We start from the raw sequence: 23,472 nt of genomic DNA on the forward strand, positions 1-23,472 counted from the left end.
GTAACACCACCTTTGGCATCAATAACTGCTTGAAGTCTTTTTGGTATTGACCTTACCAAAGTTTGTGCAAATTCTAATGTCAATTTGGACCAAATCTCCGCTATTTCAATGATGGCTCCCTCTCGTTTTCTATTTTTATCAATAGTTCGTTGGTTTTTAATAAAAGCCCAAACGTTTTCAATGATATTAAGGTCTGGGCTTTGGGGGGGCCACGGAAGAACCGCCAGATTAAGGTCGTTTAAAAATTTTGTTGGTATCCTACCCTTATGGCATGGAGCATTGTCCTGCTGAAGAATCCATTCAGTAGTTGGAAAAAGTCTATTTCCAGACGTAAAAGCATGGTTGTTTAAGATAAGAAGGTATCCGTTCTGATTTAAAGTTCCTTCTATCGGTACCAAGTCTCCGAATCCATAATAGGAAAGACATCCCCAAAACATGACTGTGCCCCCACCAAATCTATTGGTTGGCTGGGCTGCCAAATGCTTTTGATTATTTTTCAAATGCATAAAATGCTTGCTGTATGACCCCTGGTACTGAAATGCAGACTCATCAGTCCATAAAATATTAAACCAAAAGTCAAGAGGCTTCTTAACATATTCCAACGCAAATCGAAGACGTTTTGTTTTGTTGGTTGGTGTGATCTCAATCGTTTTGCGAACAACGTATGTCTTAAAATCAGCTTCTTTTAGCCTGCGACGAATTGTAGAACTACTAATTTGTTTGCCAATTGTATTTTTTGATTCTAAGGCAATTTTTACCGGACTGGCACTAGGATTCTTCGCCACAACTCCAAGTATTTGCCTGCATTGCCTTTGGTCCAGCACAGGTTTTCGGCCTGATCTTTTTTTATTTTTTAATGTGCCAACTGTATCAAACTTTTTTATTAAGTAGTAGACAGTTCTACGCGAAATTTGATATATTTCAGCTATTTTGGCCGCAGGTGTACCGGCTTTAAACCTAGCAACAATACCAGCCCGGGCCTCAACTGTTAACTCTTTTGTTTTGGGCATTTTATTTAATAACTGTAATAGAAAAATGATTAAATCTAATTTTTATTCAATAATTTAAATGTATTTAAGCAAACAAACCGGCACTTGTCACTCTAAACCAATCACTGAAGAAGAAATTGCGTTGTGAAAATAATTGTGATGCGACGAAACCGTGTGCAAATACTTCTGACAACTGATAAAGATCTCTTCATTTGCCTCTTCCTTGCGCATAGGAACAGTTATTTTTTCAATTCTTCTTTCATCTGACTCTGCATAGGTTTGAATTTGCAAAAGCAAAAGTTTTTTTGCATTTCACCTCCCCCCACTTGCTGCACAAGCAACTGTTTGTGACCCATGCACAAAAATGCACTTTGTGAAAATAATTTTGACCATGACTGTACATTGCAAAATATATACATATATTATTGGTTGTCGTACATATAGCAAAGTATATAAGAGGAAGTCAATCCATGACGAAGTATAATTTTTCAAGATTGAGTAGATTTGTTTAGTTCATTATATGTTACAGTAAATATGGTGATCCACCATTACGGGGCAAATCTGTAATGGCAAAATCGTCATTGCACTTTATTTCATAAGTATTGGCGCACTTTTCAGGCGATGGGTGGTATTTACAGGTGCGGGTCGGAGAGTCGTTAAAAATGCGTGGGGGGGGGAATCCATTCGTCAGCCGCCCACGTATGTGTGTGGCTTTCCCAAGTCCCGGTCCCCAGTTCACACGTCTTCACTTAGTTCCATATTCTCTTCCCCGTTTCCAGCTTTCTTCCGGATTTGTTTCGGTTTTGGGTTCAGCTATTCAGCTGCATTATTTAAGCGGTGACCGCAGGGCAAGTGCAACTCAGTCGTCTTCGGTCAGCGGCCGCTACACTTGAACATGAAACAGCTGCAAAAGCTTGAAAGCTAAACCGAAACCAAATCCATATACGAATCAAAAACCAAAACCCAGTATAAAAGCAAAGTTCTGTGTATGTCAATTTTCAAGCCGTGATACGTTGTCACCTGGTTAGTACGGGTCGCACTTGCTACAGGCGACACTGGCTATGCGAAAGGTAAGTGGGTATCTAGTATTCTTGGGCGGAAAGGACAGAGGTGAGAGCCAGAACAACAAAGCACATGACAACGCCCACTTGCACCCACAAAGAAAGGTCGCATGTAGTCTGCATTGGCGCCGTTGTTTTGCGCTTCTGCTATTGCTCTTGCTAGCGCTGAAATTGAACGATAGCGCTGCACCATGCAATACCGTGCACCGAAGAAGCACAGGGGTCGCAAAATGTTAGCGCACAAAAAGTTATAAAGGCCTCTGAAAATATTAAAATGAACAATTTTTGTGTCGCTTAAATTCAAAAAATTCGCAATAATAACATAATACAAAATCATATTAGGACCAGATATTCTGCTCGCCTTTTTTCATAGCACGCACAATAAATAAGAAAACGGAATACAAAAGTCTGCCCCTTATGTACCTAGAGGCCCACCCACTGCACTCCTTTCTCTCTTTGCTGCGACGCAATTGGAAAACATATTCATGTAATCATCAATTGCGCTTTGGCCGCCGGAACAAAAACACAGAAAATTACGAAGCAAAAACTACGAACTGGCAATGCCCTTAAAAGGTGCAAAAAAAATAAAAAACAAAATATTCTTTACTATTCCTTACTAACTTGCCTAGTGCAAGTGACATTTTGAAATGAGGAGAGTACTTAAAAATAATAATGCTAAACTAAGCTACAGCGATAAGTATTCCCAATAAACTGTCAACGCCAAACTAATGCATATGCAAATGGCATTATAGTGCGAAGCTTTTGTGACGAAAGCCAGGTGCATTGGATCGTTCTCGGAGAATTGGCCATTTTCACCTGGCATCTAGTGGCCCTGACACACGCCCCATAAAATAGCCACTCGAGCCGGGTTGAAAGAAGAGTGCCTGAACTACTGTAAGACGCACTTGTCGTGTTGCACGTGAATCGAGAACGTGGGAACGGAAAAGTCGAGAATCGCCACCGAGGCGCCATCCGAAAATTATTCATTGTTTTAGCTGCAGTCACCTGTTTGTCCTCCTGACCGCCTGCGCCCTTCCCTTCTCTTCCACGAAAGCAAAATAATATATAGAAAACGACCGTTTGGAGTTTTAAATAAACCGTTTAAAGAAAGTTGGAGGTCTCATTGCTCCTGCTCATTTTTAATTGACCATTGCGAATTCGATTGGCGCCAATTTTATTTTCACGCCGCCTGGCGCCACACGCGGCGTTTGCGCAATGTACACCGGGTGAAACATGGGGAAAGTGTGTAGTATTTGTGAAACGCTCATTGATTTGTTTTCCGTCACTCGTATTCATTTTTGCTTTGTTTGTTGTGTCGGGGACGGGTGTTAATTAAATTATGGCTTTTAATTTAATTGTTTCTGTTCGACATGCGCATTCACTTATAATCGTATTTGATCAAAATTCAAAGGGGAAACTAACAAAACTTTATTAATTTATCGTGCCGTTTATCTCAAAAAGTGTGCTTGGGTGTGCGCTTAGGCACTTATCATTCAGATAGCAATAAATAATACATTACAACAGAAATCAAAAGATTCCCCCTGAACATTCAAAGTAAAGACATTTTGGATCTTCATTCCCCCTTTTTAGTTTCATAAATTTTCAGATGTCAAATGGTGGCTTGGTGTGGAAATGATAAGGCAAGTGAAGAAAATTGTCTTGGCTGGGCCCAAGCATTTACAAAATGTATTCCATAAGGCAAGAAAGAAAAATTTCCCCAGCCAATTTTGATGATTAAAACGACATATTGCCCTGCCCTAACACGCTATCACAAAACCGTAGCCCACACCATTATTTGCTAATAAATTAAACAAATTGAGGACGGATCGGCGGGTCCATTGATGTGTAACTCTGGGATACCGACGGGTGCAATAGTGGGCAAGCCTAGTGACAACTAAATGAGAGCTCCGAGGGTTCCGAACCGGTTCGGCTGCCAAGCTTAGCTTCCAAGCGAGGGGAAGTCCAGCAATTAAACGAGGCCAGACCGAGAAACTGGTGCACAGCCCACCGAATCTGATGACTAAAACCTGAAGCTAAGATCTCAGTAAATCGGGTTTTGTCACTAATGAAAATGGAAATCCATAACAAAAAATAAAACGATTTCAGCTGGGATTTCGTGAAATTAGCTTTTTATACTAAGAGTTTGGCTGAAAATATATGCAAATGGGATTTTGAAAATATTTTTCAGGCGACAGTGTGTCTCGCCGATCCTCGCTTGCTGCTCATTAAAAATGCTAATTTTAAATATTTTTTAGCAGAAAGCCAGAAATAAATTAGCCACAAAATGCTAAAAGCAGAGGCCAAATCAAAACGATATTAACTGAGCCACCAAACTCGTTAAGGGTTAAGTTAAAAATAAAATAAGTTAAAATATAATAGGTAAGAAGAAAATTCGCGGCCGAAAGTACACTTCTAAAATATGCAGTCAAAGTTCATCCGATAAAGTATATTGTAATTTTCATCGATCTATTTAAGCCTAAGCGCCATTCAGTTTGAGTGAGTGCTTATCACAACAACAAAAACTAATTGATAAAGTTATTGAATATTAAATGTGTTTATTAAACTTTGCTTAATCGCGCAGCAATACACAAATAAGACTTTAAACAAATTCACCAAGGAAATTTAAATAAGCCATAGTTCATAAATGGAAACTCAACCAAAAATAGAACTTGAAAATAACAGGAACAGAACTAATATTTACAATATTTTTTAAAGAGATCAAAAAATCAAGTGAGAGAAAAACTTGATGACGAAAGCGTCGGCATCCACGTCAGCAAAGCCAAAGCCGCTGCAGTTTCCGCTTCCCCTTAATTTTGTTTTGTTTTCGCTTCGTAGTAAAACGTAAAAACGCGAATAAGAGCGGGAGCGGGAGCAGCAAGTGAATTTTTTCACGCTGAGTGGAAAAGGCGCGCGAACGTGACGGAACGCCGGAAAGTTGTGGAACAGGCGATATGAATGAATTGTGGAACGCGTTTGTGTGGAAGGCTTTACATTTATGCTAATGTGGAACCCAGAGCGCGGATCAACGAACGATCTGTCGCGAAGAGAGCGGGAATAGTTTGAATTCCAGAAAATGCACATTTGTACACATACATACATAATTACATTGGAAGTTCAAGACAGGCGACGATGTCCACAATTTCATTTTATAGATGGGGGCGTGGCACTGAAGCATTTGGCTGATGTTTTTGCCTATTGAAAGATATCAATGGAATTATGTATGTATGTAAATGGAAGCAAGATTCGTTGCAGCCACAACCAATATGTGGATGAAAACAAGTGCGTCACGTACTCATTAATAAATAAATAATTAATGGGCGGCGCATTCGAAATGTAAAAGAAAACGTAAATTGCTTGCCCACTCGCGGCAATAACGGAACCGTGACTTGCAAATCGCTGAAATGAATACGATATGCATAGCTGCGTTTTTATCAAAAGACCTGCACAATTCAAGAAAGTTCCAGAAATGCCCAAATTTAATAGCTATAAAACATTATGGTGACAATAGCGGTTTTCAACAGATGCAATATACATATACCCAAAATCAAAGAAATACAAACAAAACCCATTAAAAACTTATTATTTAAAAAAGAATAAAAAATATAAACTTAAAGCCAACATAATAAAATCACATAATTTTCACATTATTCAAGTGTGTGTCGATTAAAACTCAAATGAAAATTCTTACACTTCGCACTCTTTTTCACACCATAACTCTCTCTCTCTTCCAGTTCTCCGTGCTCACGGTGACTGTGGCCCATTGCCGCCGTTCCCCATCTTAGCGCGCTCTCCTTGCCTTTTGTTTCGCCTTTTCGATTCATTTCGAATCGGAAATTTGACGGGTTCGGTCGTGATCACGGTACAAACTTGACGCCCTGTTGGAAAAACCACAACGGCTCATTTTCCTTTTATCGCGCCAAACAGAAAAGCGAGTAAGACCCGAGTTTTCGTGTATACGTATAATTACAATTTGCAATCACAAAGGTTTTACAACTGTCGCCGGGCGGTGAAAACTCAAGTGAATATATATCGCAAAGCGAAGCCAATAAAACAAATTATTGCAAAAACCAGTGAAAAGAAATGAAACTGAAATGAGTGAGTGTAGCAACTTCAAGTGACGAAAGCATTCCGTTTACCGTTGTCTTTGCCTCTTCATCCTTCCCGAGAACGGTGGAGAACGCGAAAAATATCATGAAATGTAAAAGCTGGTCCAACAAAATTAACAACTACGTTGTGCGCAAAATAAAGTCTATCAAGGTAAATAGTGTTTTAAAAAGGTGTGGTGTTTGGCCCTGATGCATGAGTTAAAAATATTTACTTACATTTTGATTAAATCAATATATCTTCTGAGGCAAACTTGTTAAGGTGTTACAAATTTAAGTTTAAAGAATAGATTTGGGATAATGCTAAAGTGCAATGCGTATTAAATAATTGTTATACTTTTTTACAAACTACAAGTAATGCTTTCGAAGAAATACCTCCTATCAACTTTATCGTTACATTACATAACATTTTTGGAAAAAAATTAATTGGTTGTACAAATTTTTGCTTGCAAAATAATTTAATGAAATAGATTAACTTATGAAGCTGTGAAATGTAATGTTCAAGCAGCTATATAGCGAAATAGGTATTTTTACTTTTTGCAATTCTTGTTGCTAATAAATTTAAATATTTGTTGGATTTCCCTACATTTCATCTAAAAAATTTCCATTGAAAACACATGCTGATATAACATTTAAAGATCAAAGCCATAAACTCCCCACTAAGTGGGCAATAAAAAAAGATAATTCAATGCCTGTCTGTATAACAACCACTTTAAAAGCTATCAAGATGGAGTTCATTATGAATACATTTTCAGATACTTATATTACTTGATATAAATAGCCAGTGGATGTGTATAATTATTTTGTAGGCACCCGCACCCTGACAACGAAAATAAAATGCGTAAAAAAAGTTTCATGAAGCCGCAGGAGTTGACTAAATTTATTTAACAACTGCAGTTCATTGCCTCGCGAGTTGCTTGCTACTTTAAAAACAACAAACATTCACAGCAAAAACACAATGCTTCCAGCTGGTTTCTAAACAACAATTTATTGTGGTTTTTCACTTTTAATTTCTATTTATTAGCAGCAGCCAATAAATGAATTATTTATTTTATTTTCTCTTGCAAGCAGCCAAATGTAAAATTGTGCTCCTCTCTTTCTCCTCATCCGACTTTGTCTTCTTTTAGCCATTTTTATTTTGCAAATAACTTGAGTAGTGGAGGGAAAACAACGCAAACGCCTTTCACTTGCATGTCTGTTGCTCGATTTGTTGTCATTATGTTGTTGTTGCACACACTCATCCGCTTACATACATCGTTTATATATTTATTTACATTTGAAGTTGCCGTCATTGCTTTGTTTTACTACGTATCAGCTTTTCCGCTTTGAGTTGCCCCTTCGCTTTTCAAGCATTTTGTTTTGTCCGCTCTGTTTTTCAGCTATTCCAATTCTCTTCCTTCGTTGCCCTGTGTATGTATTCGTAATCGGGTTCGGATTCTTGTTTATTTTTACACCACTTCTCTTTCTCTCTCGCCCGAAAATTCCTCAAATTCTTTTTTGTCCACATTTTCCTTTTCCAGCGGGAAAAACGAGTTTTTCCAGCAGCGCCGCATTCTTAGCCTGTCGCCTTGTCTCTTTCCCACTATTATAGTGTCTCCGCTTCTAGCTTGTTTACAGTTAGGAATGCGGCCGTCTCCTCTCTCGCTCTCGCTCGCTCTCTCTCTCTCTCTCTCTCTCTCTTACAAAAAGAGCGTGAGCTCTCTTTGGACCTATGTAGTTGTGTGGATTTCGATTGAAACTTGTTTTCGCCTTGCCTCGTCGTGTTTATTTATAAAAAGTCACTGGCAAACAATTACAGTGCAACAATTACGCTCTCAAAAGTGGCGCGCAACTTGTTCGCCTTGTAAAAAAAAATTGTGACGCCAGCGGCGACACGACTGCGCTGCTTTGGCCCCATTTAACTGAGAGAGCGCCGAGGGTTAGCTTGGCGGGGGCGGCAACGGCGAAGAGCGTTCTCTCGGCTGGCGCTCGTCTCCCATCGGTTTCGCTGCTCGAGCCAAATGCTTGGAAGTCAAAGTCTCGTCCGACCATAGTTTCTTATTGGATTTCAAACCAGTCGCTTCGTGCACGCGGCGTTCGACTACGCACACACACACCCACAGCGCGCTGGCATTGATATACATACACAGGCAAATACATGACGCCCCAAGTTCGTGTGATGTTGTGCTGTGGTGGTGCGATTAAATAATACTCCACAAAAGGCCAAACAAATTACATAAAATATAAATCGGAATAAAAATAAGTGTATTTTCCGTGTTGTGTTCAAAGTATTTAACCGATTGTTTTCATTAGTCAAATTAATGTAGTACAACGTATAAGTGAGAGCCAGTTCCTAGAAAAATAAGAGGGCATAAAAAAATAACAGACACATACAGCGTCTCGTTTCCTATAAATTTTCCTACTGCGTCGGAATTATTGTCTTGATTATTGTTGTTTCTGGCGAACTTTTGTGATTTGTTTCAAGAAACATACTGCGGCGGATTAATAATTGTGCAAATCAAGGGAAGCACAATAGGAATGTTAAGAATCAAAGCTAACAATTAAATAAAATTAAAACCGCACATATACATATACAAAGGCACGCGCAGAGACGAAAAAATACGCGCGCTCTGTACAGTGTGTGCGTGTACGCGGTGGCTGGCTCTTCTTCTTCATTCGTGTGCCCATTGGAATTTGTACCCCAAATCGAAATTACAACATACACAAACAGAGAGCGCCCGTCTGCCCCAGCACCTAAACGTAAGTGTGTGCGTGCGAGAGTCGTTTCATTTGCATTCTTGTTTAGCGCACTCCCACTCTCTCTTCGTGCGTTTTCATTCATAAGCACATTTTTACTATTTGGTACTGCAATTTTTTAAACTAAGCTGGAGGACAAACAAAAATACTGCGAAAATCCAATGTAGATGAAAACAGGCCTTGCTTTTTCCATCAAAGTAATCGCAAAAAGTCGAGATTAATACAAGTTCAAAATTACTCGTTAAATTTTAGACCAGAATTTTGAAATGAACCTAATTCAGGTACTGTGTCATCACATATGAAGAACTTTCATTCTAAAAACGATAATCGTCCGATCTGTGTGGTCTGTCCAATAAAAATTCACGGCAAGGCGTTGGCTAAAAATACAAAGACAAAAGAGTCGGGTAAAAAACAAATAAATGATAAACAAGACTAAACAAATTTCGCGAATTTTGTATTACTGTGAGTTGTATGCTTGGTGATGCCAGGGAACTCGGTATTGTCGCATCCAAAATTTGCGCACTGCTGTCTAGTAGTATTAAAAACTCTTCGACCAAAAGTTGTTGAAAAGCACCGATAAAGATATTATAGCAATCAAATAAGTATACGCACATACACATTTCAACAAAATATTTTTGTTATATACAATAGTTCTTGAATTAGTCTTAGAGGCTCGTTTGCCATTTAGTAGGCGAGCTAGAAAAAACGCTAACGATAGTTTAACCCTTTTTTTTTTTCTTTTTTGTGTGGCCTAGGCAAATGATTTTTATAATTTCAATGTGTCAAAACAAAAAACATTTTAGCGTGTACGGTTTTGGTGTTTCTTTCGTAATAAACTTTGGTCACATACCTTGAGATAGACATTGCCTCCCACCGTTTTCTGGCTATTTCTAATCAAACGTCCTCTTTGTGCTGCATTTTTTGCTTTCAATTGGCTGCATTCTGTAGACGAAAATCTTATTTATAAATATAAATTGAACATGGACGTGTCAAGAAAGGGGCGTGCAGAAGGGGGATCGGTTGGGTGGCTGCAAAACGTCCAACGTCGTTGGCCTGGCAATAAAATAGATTAATTTAAATGTCATTTTTGTCTAGACGCCGCAGACGACGCCAACAACGAGACGTCGAGCTGCTCTGCTCTATGTTTATAGATCGGTTACATATATCCCCGACATCCCCATACCAATTCGCATCCCCCACGTGATATAGCGGATCTTCAGTTTTCTTTTTTTTTTTCTGCATATCCCCCCCCAATACACGGGTGTACATGGGTAGACTTTCTCGATTCTTCAAAATTTTTCCACAGCATCTTTATGGACTTATATCTCTTTCATATCGCCATTTCAATGCTCGTTTCGATGCAAATAAGCTTTTCGGGTTTTGGGTGAGGTGGAAATCTGGTTAAAGCCATGTAATGGACAACAAAACAATTCGGTATTTTGGGTATTTCCTGTTTTGTTATCGCTGTCAGTGCCATTCACCAATTGGTTGACTAGTTTCAGCCGCTGACGCAGATCGTCGTCTTAATTAGCGTCGCAGACGCCAAAAATCTCAAAAAAGTGGGTTGGCAACTTTTTTTCAAATGTTTCTTTTTTTGCATTTAATACGTTAAAGCGGCACAGTTCAAATATCTGAAAATTGTATGTTTATTTTGTTTGGATTGACTAGTGGGTGTATCACAGCGCGCTGTTGAGGTCATGTTTTAACATAGAAAGAAAAGAGACAGCTTTTTCTGATTTCCAATATTGTTGCGAGAGCTGCGGGTATGAAAAGTAAACCAACCGCATTCCAATCCGAGTGACGCACATCGGACCACTCATGACAACGATTACTATTGAGGGCTTCTTGTTGGCCGTAGATAATACACCTGTTTTAGGGACGGGGCCCCTTGGGGCCTTCCCAGACGAAAAGATCATTTTTAAAATCGATAGGATTGGTTCGAAATGAAGCTTCTTTTTTTTTTTTTTGTGTTTTGTTCGTCTGGGTTCCCATGTCAGGGCCCAAATCCCCAATACCAAAGCTTAGTTCCATTCGTATCTTAATCTTTGGCTCGTTGTTGCTCTAAAATTAGCCACCAGCTGAAACTTTCATTGACGCATTTGCTCACCTTGTTTTTATGGTTTTTTGATTTTTATTCACATTCCGAGTTTGTGTGCCTGAGTTTATGGTGTGGTTGCATAATTAATAATCTGGGCTGAAACTGATTTCTTTCTTATCTGAGTTGGGCTTTTGAAGAATGATGTGGTAAAAACTGTACGCTATAGTTGCGCACACGTGATTTATTTATGTGTGGTCATCACTTTAGTCTGTGGGTGCTGATTTAGAAGCTAAAGGCTTCCCTCGTGCTTTTAATTCCTTAAGAAATCACGCCACAGATTGTTTTCGCGTATGGTAAACTGGCGAACAAAGAAACACAAACGAACCAATAAACGAGAAGCGAACGAAAACAAAGCCAAAGTCCAGCAGCATAAACTTCTAATAGAAATGTAAACAGGTGGCAATGAACTTATTATATTTTTATGCTCCAAGTCCTTGAACCCGCCAAAATCAAAGTCACACAAAGTAAAACGCAGACCAAAAACAACACGGCAATGAACTTGACGTCAATGGCGGACCATTGGGCCGACTGTTGTCGTTCTGCCTTTTGTGGACCTGTTCTTGAGTTCCGCTTTGAAGCATGGACTTCAAGGCTTTGCGGCTGTTCAGCAGAAAATTAATTTACAGCATGTCCAATTTCTCGTTTAATTCTGGAAAAACATGAAAAGTTAGTGAGTTTCAGTGGGATTTACGACCATTTAGAATTCAATCAGTAAACTGAGCAAAATATCCAAACATTTAATCGAAACAAGAAGATGAAGCCAATTGTATACTATATTAAGTTAAACATTGTTTTAATCGCAAATACTTTGCATATATTTTTCCAGATTAACGGTACACAGCAGCAGCTCCCATTGCCAGGCAGCGGCGCCAGCGAAATCGCAGCGGCAGCCGTAATCTCGGTAGCATCGGATTGCGGCAGTAACTGCAGCAGTAACGGCACCGAGCATCAGCAGCACTTCAACATTGCTACCACCACAGCAACTTCGGCGACAGCGGCAACAATGCCGGCTATGGCCAAGGAAAAAGCATCAGCAACAGTGTCCTTGGGCGAGTCGAATTTCAGAGATATCAACCTAAAAGACTTGGCCGTGGTCGTCGAAGCGGCGTCGCGGCTGCACCACCAGCAAAACGTATGCGGCTGCGGAGCGGTATCGGCCACTGAAAACAACAACAACAGTCGCTACGGCAGCAGCAAGTATCTGACAAACGGTAAGCTTAATTCTGAGTTACTCAAGATATTACCGTTTCGGTGACAGTGACAGAGTAACGAAAATAGAGTGTGTTTCAAGTTGTTCTTAAAACACTACCCATTGCCCGTTGGCAACATGTTTTTGCTGCGACGCTAACACAATCTCTGCTTTTCTCTGGCAGGCCATACGTCGCCTTTGGCGGCAGCGGTTGCTAGCAACAGTTCGTCGGTGGCCACGACACCGCATTGCAGAATGTTGCACAACTGCAGTCTGCAGCAGTACCAGAATGACATAAGACAGCAGACGGAGATATTGGACATGTTGCGGCAGCAGCATCAGCAGGGCTACCAGACGCAGCAACAGCAACAACAGCCACAGCAGCAGCAACAACAACCGCAGCAGCAGGAGCAACCGCAGCAGCAGCAACAGCTACAGAATCCTGCGCCCAGGAGGTCTCCGAATGATTTCATTTTCGGTCGTTACATAGGCGAGGGCAGCTATAGCATAGTTTATCTGGCCGTGGACATACACTCTCGCCGCGAGTATGCAAGTAAGTACTTTTTAGTTTTTAGTGGGTCCGATTACTAGTTTGTAAGTCGGCACATCATTTCGAGCAGTGTGCCACTCGACCGACGGCCGCCCACGGCATTTCAACGGCATTTGTATGGCCTCTGCTTGGCGCCAGCGCGAAAATGCGGTCGCAATGTAGACGCGGCGCTTTTGTTGCCACTCCGCTTAGTCTGTCACCTGCTCGGCTTGCCAACATTCGCCTACATCGCTTATTTTTAATAATTTTTTAATACACACACGGGGCGCTGCGTCTTCGACCGAGATAGTGCGTCTTCCCTTGGGACTGTTTGCACGATTATGTCATATTCAAATTGGTTAAAATGGGCATATGATTTCTTACGCTCCCTGCTTTCAAACAGCATTTCCTACCTGCCGGGCACAAAATTAGGAATACATTTGGCGGACGCGCACGTGACCCTTTTGTTATTGGTAATTTCATCAGTCCGTCTATCAAACTTGCTCGAAAACGACCCGGGCTGTTATCAGAGTGATAAGCCGAATGTCGTTCTGTAGCTTCTTGCTTTTGTTTTGCTTGTTTATCGATTAAAGCAAAAGCTGACGTTGGCGACTATCTGGCGTCGGACACGCGCGCACCATCAGCTGTTTAGCCGTTTCCCATTTTATAATGCAATTTAAATTAACGGTAAATAAACCAGGCTGAAAACGAGCTGGAAAGCAGCTTTTAGGTGTTACTCTAGATTTCTAGAGCCATTGTTTTAAGAGGCATACATTGCCACACACCACTAGTGTGTATTTATGCTGACATATTTTTCCACCTTGTGTTTATTTGTGCTAAGCCAATTTGCTTAAAGATTTTCAGTTGTTCCTGTGCTTTTCAGTGGGCGTGTACGCCGTGAGTGGCAGAATATTTTTGCCTCGCCAGCAGCAAATCAATACAGTCACAAGAGGAGGGAGGCACGTGTTGCATAAATGCAAATGCAAACACAATGACGCACACAAAGAAGCATGCGAGCAATGGGAGCTGAGAAGGAGCACAACGGCACGTGGTCATCAGAACGCATTTGCAGAGAGGGGCGGAGACTTTGGGGGAATTTGGTAAAACTAAATAACTGGAATTTCTTTTGTTGAAGTGAGGATCTCTTTCTTGCTCTCTCTCTCTCCTCTCACCCACCCCTACCCCTAACAATTCGATGCCCCTGCCTAAAGCTGTTATTACTGCTCTGGTTGCTTTAATTGCATGTAAAGAGAAAGGCAATAATAACAAAGTATACTTGTTTAAAAATAGGAAGCGCACTCACACAAGTCGTAAACAGTTTTCCCAAGGCGTTCGCTCCGTTAAATTAATAAACATATTATTCATACTTTTGACATTGAATCCGATGCAGCTGGTGCATTAAATACAAGCAAATATTGGCAAACTATGTTTGTGCAATCGGGAGCAGAGTCGGCGCTTGTTTAAAGGTCAATGTTCGTATTTCGACAGGTTTGTACGTAGTTGCCCTCAACCTAATGGGTTTCAAGTCAGCAACAATTTCCCCCAACCACGTTCACATCACAGCACACACTAGTGCAGACGCCTCCCACGCACGAGAACTCACACGAACATACATAAATGAACACGCACGCAGATTCACGATGAACGCAGCAGTTTTCGTTTTCATGCGCCCATCTCTTTCTTGCCTACGCACTTTACCGGCGTCATTGTTGTTGTTTTCCCTGTTCAATGACGACAACGGCGTCTATTTGACGCCATACGAAATTCGGTTTAGGCTTTTCACATTTCCTGCGCAGCTATGTGTGTATGTATGTATTTCACCATCTTTGGCAACAACATATTCCACATTCTTCGGGGTTTCTTTATTTTCCGCTCGCTTACCTGAATTTCGAATTTTTAGATTCTTGCGATGGAAGATTGTTTTAACAATGCGTGCTTGTGCAGATAATCCTGATTCGAGCCAGGGATAAGGAGAGGCGAAGAGAGAGAGTCAGCACCAGCTGTTGGTTTCCTGAGTTGCGCTAAAATGCCAAGCATTATAAAATTTATTTTTCATTGCACTTACCATGCAGCCATGTACAGTTATATAAGCCAGTTTTAGTCGGGAAAGCTGAGAACTTGCAAAATACTGGTCTGCTAGTCGAATGTACATATACATATAAACATTTTCAAAGTACTCACTCTACTTTCTCCGCCTCTGTTTTTGACCATTAAACTCGCACGCGCAATCCTTTCCCCGAACCCGTTTGCCTGCCATATCGGGCAACGTTCGGATTTACCATCAAGTTTTCCATCTCCAAGACTCCATATTCTTTATTGGGGGTTGCTGTCTGGTACTTTCTTAGCAGTCAACTTTGTGCTCGCTCCACGATGTTATTTTTAATTACACGTTTATTTTTGGACAGCAGCTGGTGCTGCGCAGCCGCAGCTGGCTGAGGACGGGGGTATTCAACTGAAATAGTTGGTTGCTTGGCTGCCTAGGGGGTTCTGTTTTGGCTCCGTAATGAGATATTGGATCGGAGAACTGGGTCATTCAACCCATGACTCAACTGCTGTCGGCGGAATCCTTTCCAGCTTACTATCAGGCTTATTAATAATATTATGTTTTACACCTTGCCTTTTCTTTCTTTTTTATATGGTTGCGACATCTGCCGTCGTCGGTAGAAGGTAAAGGGGTCTGTGTGGTTAGGTGTATCCTGCACGTGCCAAGGACATTTGGTGGGCCGTTGGTCCGCCCGACGCTTTAGGGCTAAAATTAAATAGCGCAAGGAAGGCATACATCCCATACCCTCCGCACTTCCTTTTTTTATTGCACACCCACACACACGCTTCTCGTTGTCTCTCGTCGGTATATCGACAAATCCTTACAACAATAGGTATATGCATGTATGCATATTTATATGTATGTATGAATATAAAGTAATGCCGCAACTCTAAAGGGGCAATTCACTTTTGTCAGGCTGGAGCGAGAGAAGCAACACACAACAATAATAACAATACAAAAATATGCACGAGCACACATAAAAAGTCAACTCGAAAACTCCACACCCGGATTACTGTGAAAGCTGCTAAATTAAAACGCGGCAGGGGAGTTTTACAATTTCGATCACTGAGGTGCACTTAGGGAATGACAAGAATATTATGCTAACTGTAGGTAAGTTCCTTAAGAATGGAGAGTAGTGGCCCAATCATACAACACCAAAGCAAGGGACAACCGAATTTGCAGGCTCTAAGCTCCGACTATCGAGTGTCCTCTTAATCCTGTTTAACGCTGTCTATTTGTCGTCTCTATTGTTGTGTCAATTTTGTATATTCTTGGTTCACCCACTTTTCCTTTTTAAGGACTACAGAAGTTGAGCCTCCGCATGCTACGTCACCGTGCTAGCTGATTGCGAATAAAGCTGAAGTGGCTGGGTATGGGAGAAATTGGCAAAAAGAAAAGGATTTATATCTACGATCGTCGGGGAAACAGAATGATAAAGAGTGACCTGGCCATTTTCACTTTTATTTGCTTATTGTTGGCGGGCGCTGCAAATTTCCCATCCTCAAAGGTCAAACTCGTGTGGATTTTAGATGTTGTCTTCCAGCAGAAAAAACAACTTGCAACCACAAGAAGGTTGCTCATCTTTATTTTGATTTATTTATAGAAAATGTATTCGTGTCCTGCTCACGCGCAGCACTGCTTTATCGATGCGTTCACACTAGCTTTATGGTCGGTGTGGTCAATCTGTGTAGCTCTATCTCGCTCTGTCATTCTAAAACTCGTTGGATTGCATTCCGTGCAGCAACAAGTTGCAGTCTTGGTGTTTTCATTGTTTTTTGCTCCGTTCGCCAGTTTTTGTGTTTCTGCATTTTATTTGTGACTTGATTAACCAGCCCATGATAAGATTTTTGTGCTATATGTGTATTCGCGTTGTGCCGAAAATGAGGCAGTAGAAAACACGGAGCGAAGAGGAGGATGATGGTTAAATGTTAAAAAACATACTTCTGATTTAGCGGGAAAACCGAGGTGGCAACTCTAAAACCTCAAGAGCAAGCTTCGGGCAAATATTTATGCTTAGACGGCGAATTGGACCGTTTTTTTTTACTGCTCTGCAGCTGTTTGTTGGGTATTTACTTATGTGTTTACTTTCGGTGATGTTTGTGTTGTTGTTGCACATGCTGCACGGCAGCGGAAAAGAGAAACGGAGAACGGCAGCAAGTTCAAGGCTAAGATTATCAGGAGGTCATTAAACCTAACCAAAATCGGGAAAAAGCACTAAGAATATCAGAGTAGAGCCGCCAAGTGAATTAATAATGTGACTTTTTTTTAATTAAGGTGAAGAAAAAGGCCAAGAATGCGCAAACATTCGGAAAAAATAACGGGAATGTGAAATAGGTAAAGTTTTTATTGCATAGGATCGGAATGATAATCATTTTTTTACATTTTGCTGCGCAACAAATTTCTGAAGGTCAATTCTGTTTTTACGCACCTATTTGTGCTGCTCTATCGCTTGGGAAATTTAAAATGCGTAAAAAAACATTTTCGTTCTGTTCTTTTTGATTTCTCGATTATTGATTGTTGTTGCTACTGCTGTGCTTTGTTAATCTTTTAATTGCTGTATTTTGTTTTTCCTCTTTGTGTTTATTTTGTTGCTACTCGACCGACGACTTATCGCCCCGATGTTTTATAGACAGGATTCCGTTTTCATTTCGTATTCTAGTTGATTTTTCTCTTTTCTGTTCACCCTCTTTCGCCGCAAATAGTTGGCAGACTGTTTTGTTTTAATCTTGATAGAGGGACCTGCAAAAATAAATACAAATTTATCTTGGAATTTATTTTGGCCAATAGACTTATAATGAAAAGTATGAAAAGTTGACAGATATGGTTGAGCAAATTTATTGTTTTTAGCATTATTTTCAACAGATTAGTGATTTTCCGTTGCGATTGTCAGCCAAAGGAAAGCAAAATAAGGGCGAACAGAAACAAAAGGGAAACTACTGATAAGCGGTCAAAACTCTCTCACAATCATAATAACCGTTAACCCCGCGCGGGAGTGGGATGCAAGTTTGAAACACCGTTTCATACAGCCCCACTGTGAAGTTCCTCTTTCCCCTTCTGATCTCCCACTCTCCGTCTCTCTCTTACTAACTCTCCCTCTCTTACTATCTCTCTCCCTCTCTCTCTCTCTTTTCGCGAATTCCAGTTCAATAACCAGTTTTAAATTTATTTTAGCTCTGCGTTCTCATCTCGTTCGTAAGTTCTGTGCTTGCTGTGTTTTTCTGGGGACCGGAAAGCGGAAAAGGGGCGGAAGTCAAAAACAAGTTTCTCTAAGGGCGCTCGCTTTCATTTGTCTCGCTGTTAATTAAACAATTTGATCTGAGTTCTGTCATAAAAATTCCCCTCTCGTCTCTTTTTTGTTTCTCCGACTTTCCTTCCTAATATAAGTCTCTCCCCATTGAAACCTCTCTATTTCAACAGGTCACAAAAGGGTTCCAAGAAATGTCTGATTGGACCACAAAAATTTAGGGGGAAGTCCATCAGACTGCGAAAATTTGGTCGCCTGTTTTGCCAAAAAAAAAAAAAAAAAAAAAAAAAACACCAAAGTGGCTAGCTGGTTTGTGTGCTGTTTTATTATTCTCACGCGTACACTTTGTGTGCTTATACATACATATATCGCATTTTCAAATTAAATTATTTAATCACTTGCATATGTCTATGCGCCTTTGCTGTTGCCAAGAGCGGTTTCCGCCAGCAAAATGTGGGTTGCCTGCCAACTCTGACTTACCGATAGTTGCCTGCACTGAGTAAAAATATTGTGGATACTAGATTCCAGGAACATTAATTCTACATTTACATGTGTATGTAATTCGATCTACACTTGTAGATACCATATTATTAACTCCAATCTAACCTTATCGTCTTTCGATCTTCTCCTTGCAGTTAAAGTATGCGAGAAGCGGCTGATCCTGCGCGAACGAAAGCAGGACTACATCAAGCGTGAACGCGAGGTGATGCACCAGATGACCAACGTTCCCGGCTTCGTAAACCTATCGTGCACCTTCCAGGACCAACGTTCCCTTTACTTTGTGATGACGTACGCACGAAAGGGAGACATGTTGCCATACATCAACCGCGTGGGCAGCTTCGACGTGGCCTGCACGCGCCACTACGCCGCCGAGCTTCTGCTGGCCTGTGAGCACATGCACCGCCGCAATGTGGTGCACCGCGACCTCAAGCCCGAGAACATTCTGCTCGACGAGGACATGCACACGCTGATCGCCGACTTCGGGTCCGCCAAGGTGATGACGGCCCACGAAAGGGCTCTGGCCACGGAGCACTGTTCGGAGCAACGGCGCAGCCACTCCGATGAAGACGACGAAGACAGCGACCGCCTGGACAACGAAGACGAAGACTTATACGATCGCGACTCAGAGGAGTTGGACGACGGCGACGACGAACAGCAGCAGGAAGAAATGGACTCCCCGCGCCATCGTCAAAGGCGTTACAACCGTCACCGAAAGGCAAGCTTTGTGGGCACTGCCCAATACGTTTCACCGGAAGTGCTCCAAAACGGACCTATAACTCCGGCGGCGGACCTGTGGGCACTGGGATGTATAGTTTACCAGATGATCGCCGGCTTACCGCCATTCCGTGGCAGCAACGATTATGTCATTTTTAAAGAGATCCTTGACTGCGCCGTGGACTTCCCGCAAGGCTTTGATAAGTACGCCGAGGACCTGGTGCGTAAGCTGCTCCGTGTCGATCCGCGAGACCGCCTGGGTGCTCAGGACGAGTTTGGATATTACGAAACCATTCGGGCGCACCCGTTCTTCGCCGGCATCGACTGGCAGACGCTTCGTCAACAAACCCCTCCCCCTATCTACCCCTACTTACCGGGCGTAAGTCAGGATGAGGACTTCAGGTCCAGCTATACTGTGCCCGGGGACTTGGAGCCTGGCCTTGACGAACGGCAGATATCGCGACTGCTTAGTGCAGAATTAGGCGTTGGCAGCAGCGTGGCCATGCCCGTCAAGCGATCGACAGCAAAGAGTAAGTGACCACGTGGTGCCCCAGACAAAGACGTCGACTAATAAATGTTTTGTTTTTCTTCAGACTCTTTCGACCTGAACGATGCCGAGAAGCTGCAGCGTCTCGAGCAACAAAAGACTGACAAGTGGCACGTTTTTGCTGACGGCGAAGTGATCCTCAAGAAGGGGTTTGTCAACAAGCGCAAGGGTCTGTTTGCCCGCAAGCGAATGCTCCTGCTGACCACGGGACCGAGACTCATCTATATCGATCCCGTGCAGATGATCAAAAAAGGCGAAATTCCGTGGAGCCCAGATCTGCGAGCGGAGTACAAAAACTTCAAAATATTTTTTGTCCATACGGTAAGTGTTTGCTTACATATGGTGGGTTAAGGATGCACGAGGCGCAACTCGGAAAACCGAGAAAGCATAAGTTTGTTGTACCGATGACATCACAGCTTGTTCGTAGCCTGTCGCACGCCCACTGAAAAGCAATTTGAGCGTCAGTTTATGTCCCGGGCACGTGTTGGCTATGAAAACAAATTAAATGCGGCATTGAAAACTGCACACGCAAGGCAGATAAAAACTCAAACTTGTCTGGTGAATGGGGTTAAAATTAGCGTTCCGCTCAACTAATTTTACTCTTTTGGTTTCATTGCAGCCAAATCGAACCTATTACCTGGATGATCCCGAAGGCTATGCTATCCACTGGTCGGAAGCCATTGAGAGCATGCGCAAGTTGACCTACGGAGATCCCTCCTCCACGTCTGCAGTGTCTTGCTCCAGCGGCAGCAGTAATAGCCTGGCTGTCATCTCAAATTCATTCGCCGCCTCCTCAAGCAATTCGCCCACGGTGAGACGCAGTTCACCAGTAAACGCCCCTCAAGCTTCGACGGCGTCCGACAACCGGACGTTGGGTAGCACCAGAACGGGGACGTCACCGAGCAAGAAGACGGCGTCCAAGTAAACGTAGTCCTATTTGTAGCAATGTGAAATAATTTAGTTGAAATTTAGTGCAAACGAAGCGATGGCGTAGAAGAGGGCGGAAATAGAAGTAAGCTTAGAAGTAAAAGTAAGCGATGGGAAAATAACGATCATGTCTCTAGTGCTAATTAGAACCCAATTTCTGTTTTTCGATTTATATTGTGCTTAGGGCAAAAATTAGAACACTAGAATAAACTAAAGTAAAATACATCTATAACGTCTAAGTAAATTCAATTTAAAATTTAAATTAAATATTTATATACAGCATACATAAATACAAATATATTCGTATTTAGCGCGTAGTTAGTCACAATTGAAATGAATTACACACGGATGCAAGGTGGCATTGTAGGCTTAAATTAAAAGTAATTTCGTGAAGCAAACTAAAAGTCGTATTTAAATTGTGAAATACTAGAAAATTGTCTAGAAACTGTAATATACATAATATGTGTATGTACGTCGGAGAAATGGATTTTTGTTTCTGTTATCGTGGCAAGATCACATATATGTTAATGTAAATTTTGTAAACAGTGTAACTATGTAAAGAACTATGTGAGCTATATGCACACGGCAAAAAGACCCTAAGACGTGGGGAAGGAGATGGGAATAAGCCGGAAAATCATCGATGGCACATCAATAAAAATCGGTGTTTTTTCAGCTTCACGCTCAACTTTCTAGGTAATTCTAATATACAGTTTAACGCTAATTATCACTATTTATCATTCTCATTATGCTTTTCGTTTACCTATTTGCCCTATAAAGAAATGTATAAGACTTGAGCTACCCTAATAAAAGAACGAATTTTAAATTATATTTTTTTTTTGTAAGGGCTACCACTAAAAACTCAACAGTCGTGAGAAGATTATCAAGATATGGCGGTCGTTTCCTCTCCAACTGACTCCAATTGAGTGTGTAAAGCAAGTCTTATACAAAGAAATATGTAATAGATGTAAGACAGACTGCAAAGTTTCTTGAAACAAATTAGTTAAATGTTGTAAACGTCTAAGTTGCTACCACTATTACTACTAGAACGCGCCCATCCCCTCCCATATTTACATTTAAGATACAGCAATTAAGTGATGAGCAGAGGCGTAGAGTAAGGAATCGATGTTGAAAGAAAGCAAAAAATACATTTTGTACATACATATCGCCGTTGGTCGATATACATCTAAACATAATTTAATTTTTTGTTACTTTTAAGTAAATTATTTTCGCTAACCTAAGTAAATTAAAATTAACGCAATATGCAACAACACACATAAGTATACAATTAATTAAATTAAACGAAAATTACGATTTATTAAACGATGTCATAGAGCGGAGAGCCACTGATAGTGAGAGAAATCTGTAAAATAAATATTTAAACAAATTATATATTATCTATATATGAGTACCAGAACAAGAATGTCAAAAAAGAGAAGCATGTAAAAATAAAAAATATATTACGAGTAAAATACATTGGTCGCAACAAAAAAAGATAATCCAGCGAAAGGAACGTATCATTAACAGGAAATATTAAAGAAAAATACAAAAACATTTCAAAGTAACAAAATTACGATCAAATTTGTTTTTATTTTGGTTTGTTTGGTTATTAGAATTGGCACAAAATGATTGGGTAATAAGTGCGCGTATCCCAGTATCCAACGTTGCAAAATGATACAACATTTCAATAGGTTTCAAAATCTACGTAAGATACTACCACATAAAACGACCTGACTACTTTGTTCTACCCTACGCTTGTGCTGCAGTACCTAAAATCGAAGAAAGAGTACAGTGAACAAGGCTAAGATATAGAAAGACATCTCTATTTCTGCAAATCCAAAAAGGGCTTGCCTTAATTTAAAAATTTGCAAATGCATTGCGCCTCAAATCCCGAAGCGATTGCTGCCAGGGTTTTTATCAACTATATGTAGTTTTTACTTTTAGGGAATCTAAACGTTAGAGATAAAACAATTTTTAAGTTATAAATTTAAAATTTAAAAGTTTGTAGTTATATTAACTAAAAAGAATATATTTTTATTTTTATTTATTCCGTCTGGGTTTGGTAAACTGCTCATGTACTTAACCTTTTATAGCCTACAGGAAAAAAGAAAAAAATAGGAGATAACGGAAAGACCCATGAAATCGAAAAGTGCCTAGGTAAACCTGTAGGACGATTAGAGGAATATTAAAATCATTACATGCTAAATAAATATTGTGTATACGAATTCTTTCAGTACGAGTATTTAATACATTTATTATTATCATAAGTGTATCAAAAACCTGAAGCTCCAAAATATCTCTCCCATTTTGAGAAAAATATAATTAAAAATCAGATTTTGGTTTATATTCTTATTATTTAGTTCACAGTTTATATATATTATATTATTTTTACATAATATTTTATTTTATATTAAATTATTTTTTTTTATAACATTTATTATATATTCATTATATTTATAATAAATAGATTCGTTGAATAGTATTAATATTGGATTTGAATGTAACGATTCGTTTTTCTGCATTTCAAATCCGAAACTCGCTCAGATGATATGACGTTACTTAATAAAATATATAAATCGAAAATAACTATTTGTTATTTCGAATGAGAAAAAGTATGTTGTTTGAAATAAAGGAACGAAAAAGCAAAAGACAAAAAAAAGCAATCGGTAAAGTTTTAAATTATTGTTGGGCGCCAAAAATGAATCGGATAAGCCAAAAACAACAACAAATATGCTTTTCGATTTTGAGAAGGGTCACATTTCCGATAACAATGAAAACTCACATTTCAAATGG

The 23,472-nt window shown here is 40.4% G+C and overlaps 1 protein-coding gene across 3 annotated transcripts; it reads left to right on the forward strand.

Moving 5' to 3' along the window:
* Positions 1–5,865: 5,865 nt before the first annotated feature.
* Positions 5,866–22,249, forward strand: LOC117139222 (3-phosphoinositide-dependent protein kinase 1). 3 transcript variants are annotated; one of them, XM_033301421.1, is made up of 6 exons: positions 5,866–6,307; positions 11,814–12,198; positions 12,361–12,729; positions 18,629–19,738; positions 19,802–20,076; positions 20,375–22,249. In XM_033301421.1, exons 1-6 carry the CDS (start codon positions 6,242–6,244, stop codon positions 20,678–20,680), a joined length of 2,511 nt encoding a protein of 836 aa, XP_033157312.1. In that variant the 5' UTR covers positions 5,866–6,241; the 3' UTR covers positions 20,681–22,249. The 3 variants fall into 3 exon arrangements, with proteins under 3 accessions (XP_033157312.1, XP_033157314.1, XP_033157313.1); XM_033301423.1 differs by lacking the exon at positions 5,866–6,307 and adding an exon at positions 8,712–8,892; XM_033301422.1 differs by lacking the exon at positions 5,866–6,307 and adding an exon at positions 9,141–9,170.
* The last annotated feature ends 1,223 nt before the right edge of the window (positions 22,250–23,472 follow it).

This window comes from Drosophila mauritiana, chromosome 3L, assembly GCF_004382145.1.
Source record: "Drosophila mauritiana strain mau12 chromosome 3L, ASM438214v1, whole genome shotgun sequence".
Taxonomy (NCBI): domain Eukaryota; kingdom Metazoa; phylum Arthropoda; class Insecta; order Diptera; family Drosophilidae; genus Drosophila; species Drosophila mauritiana.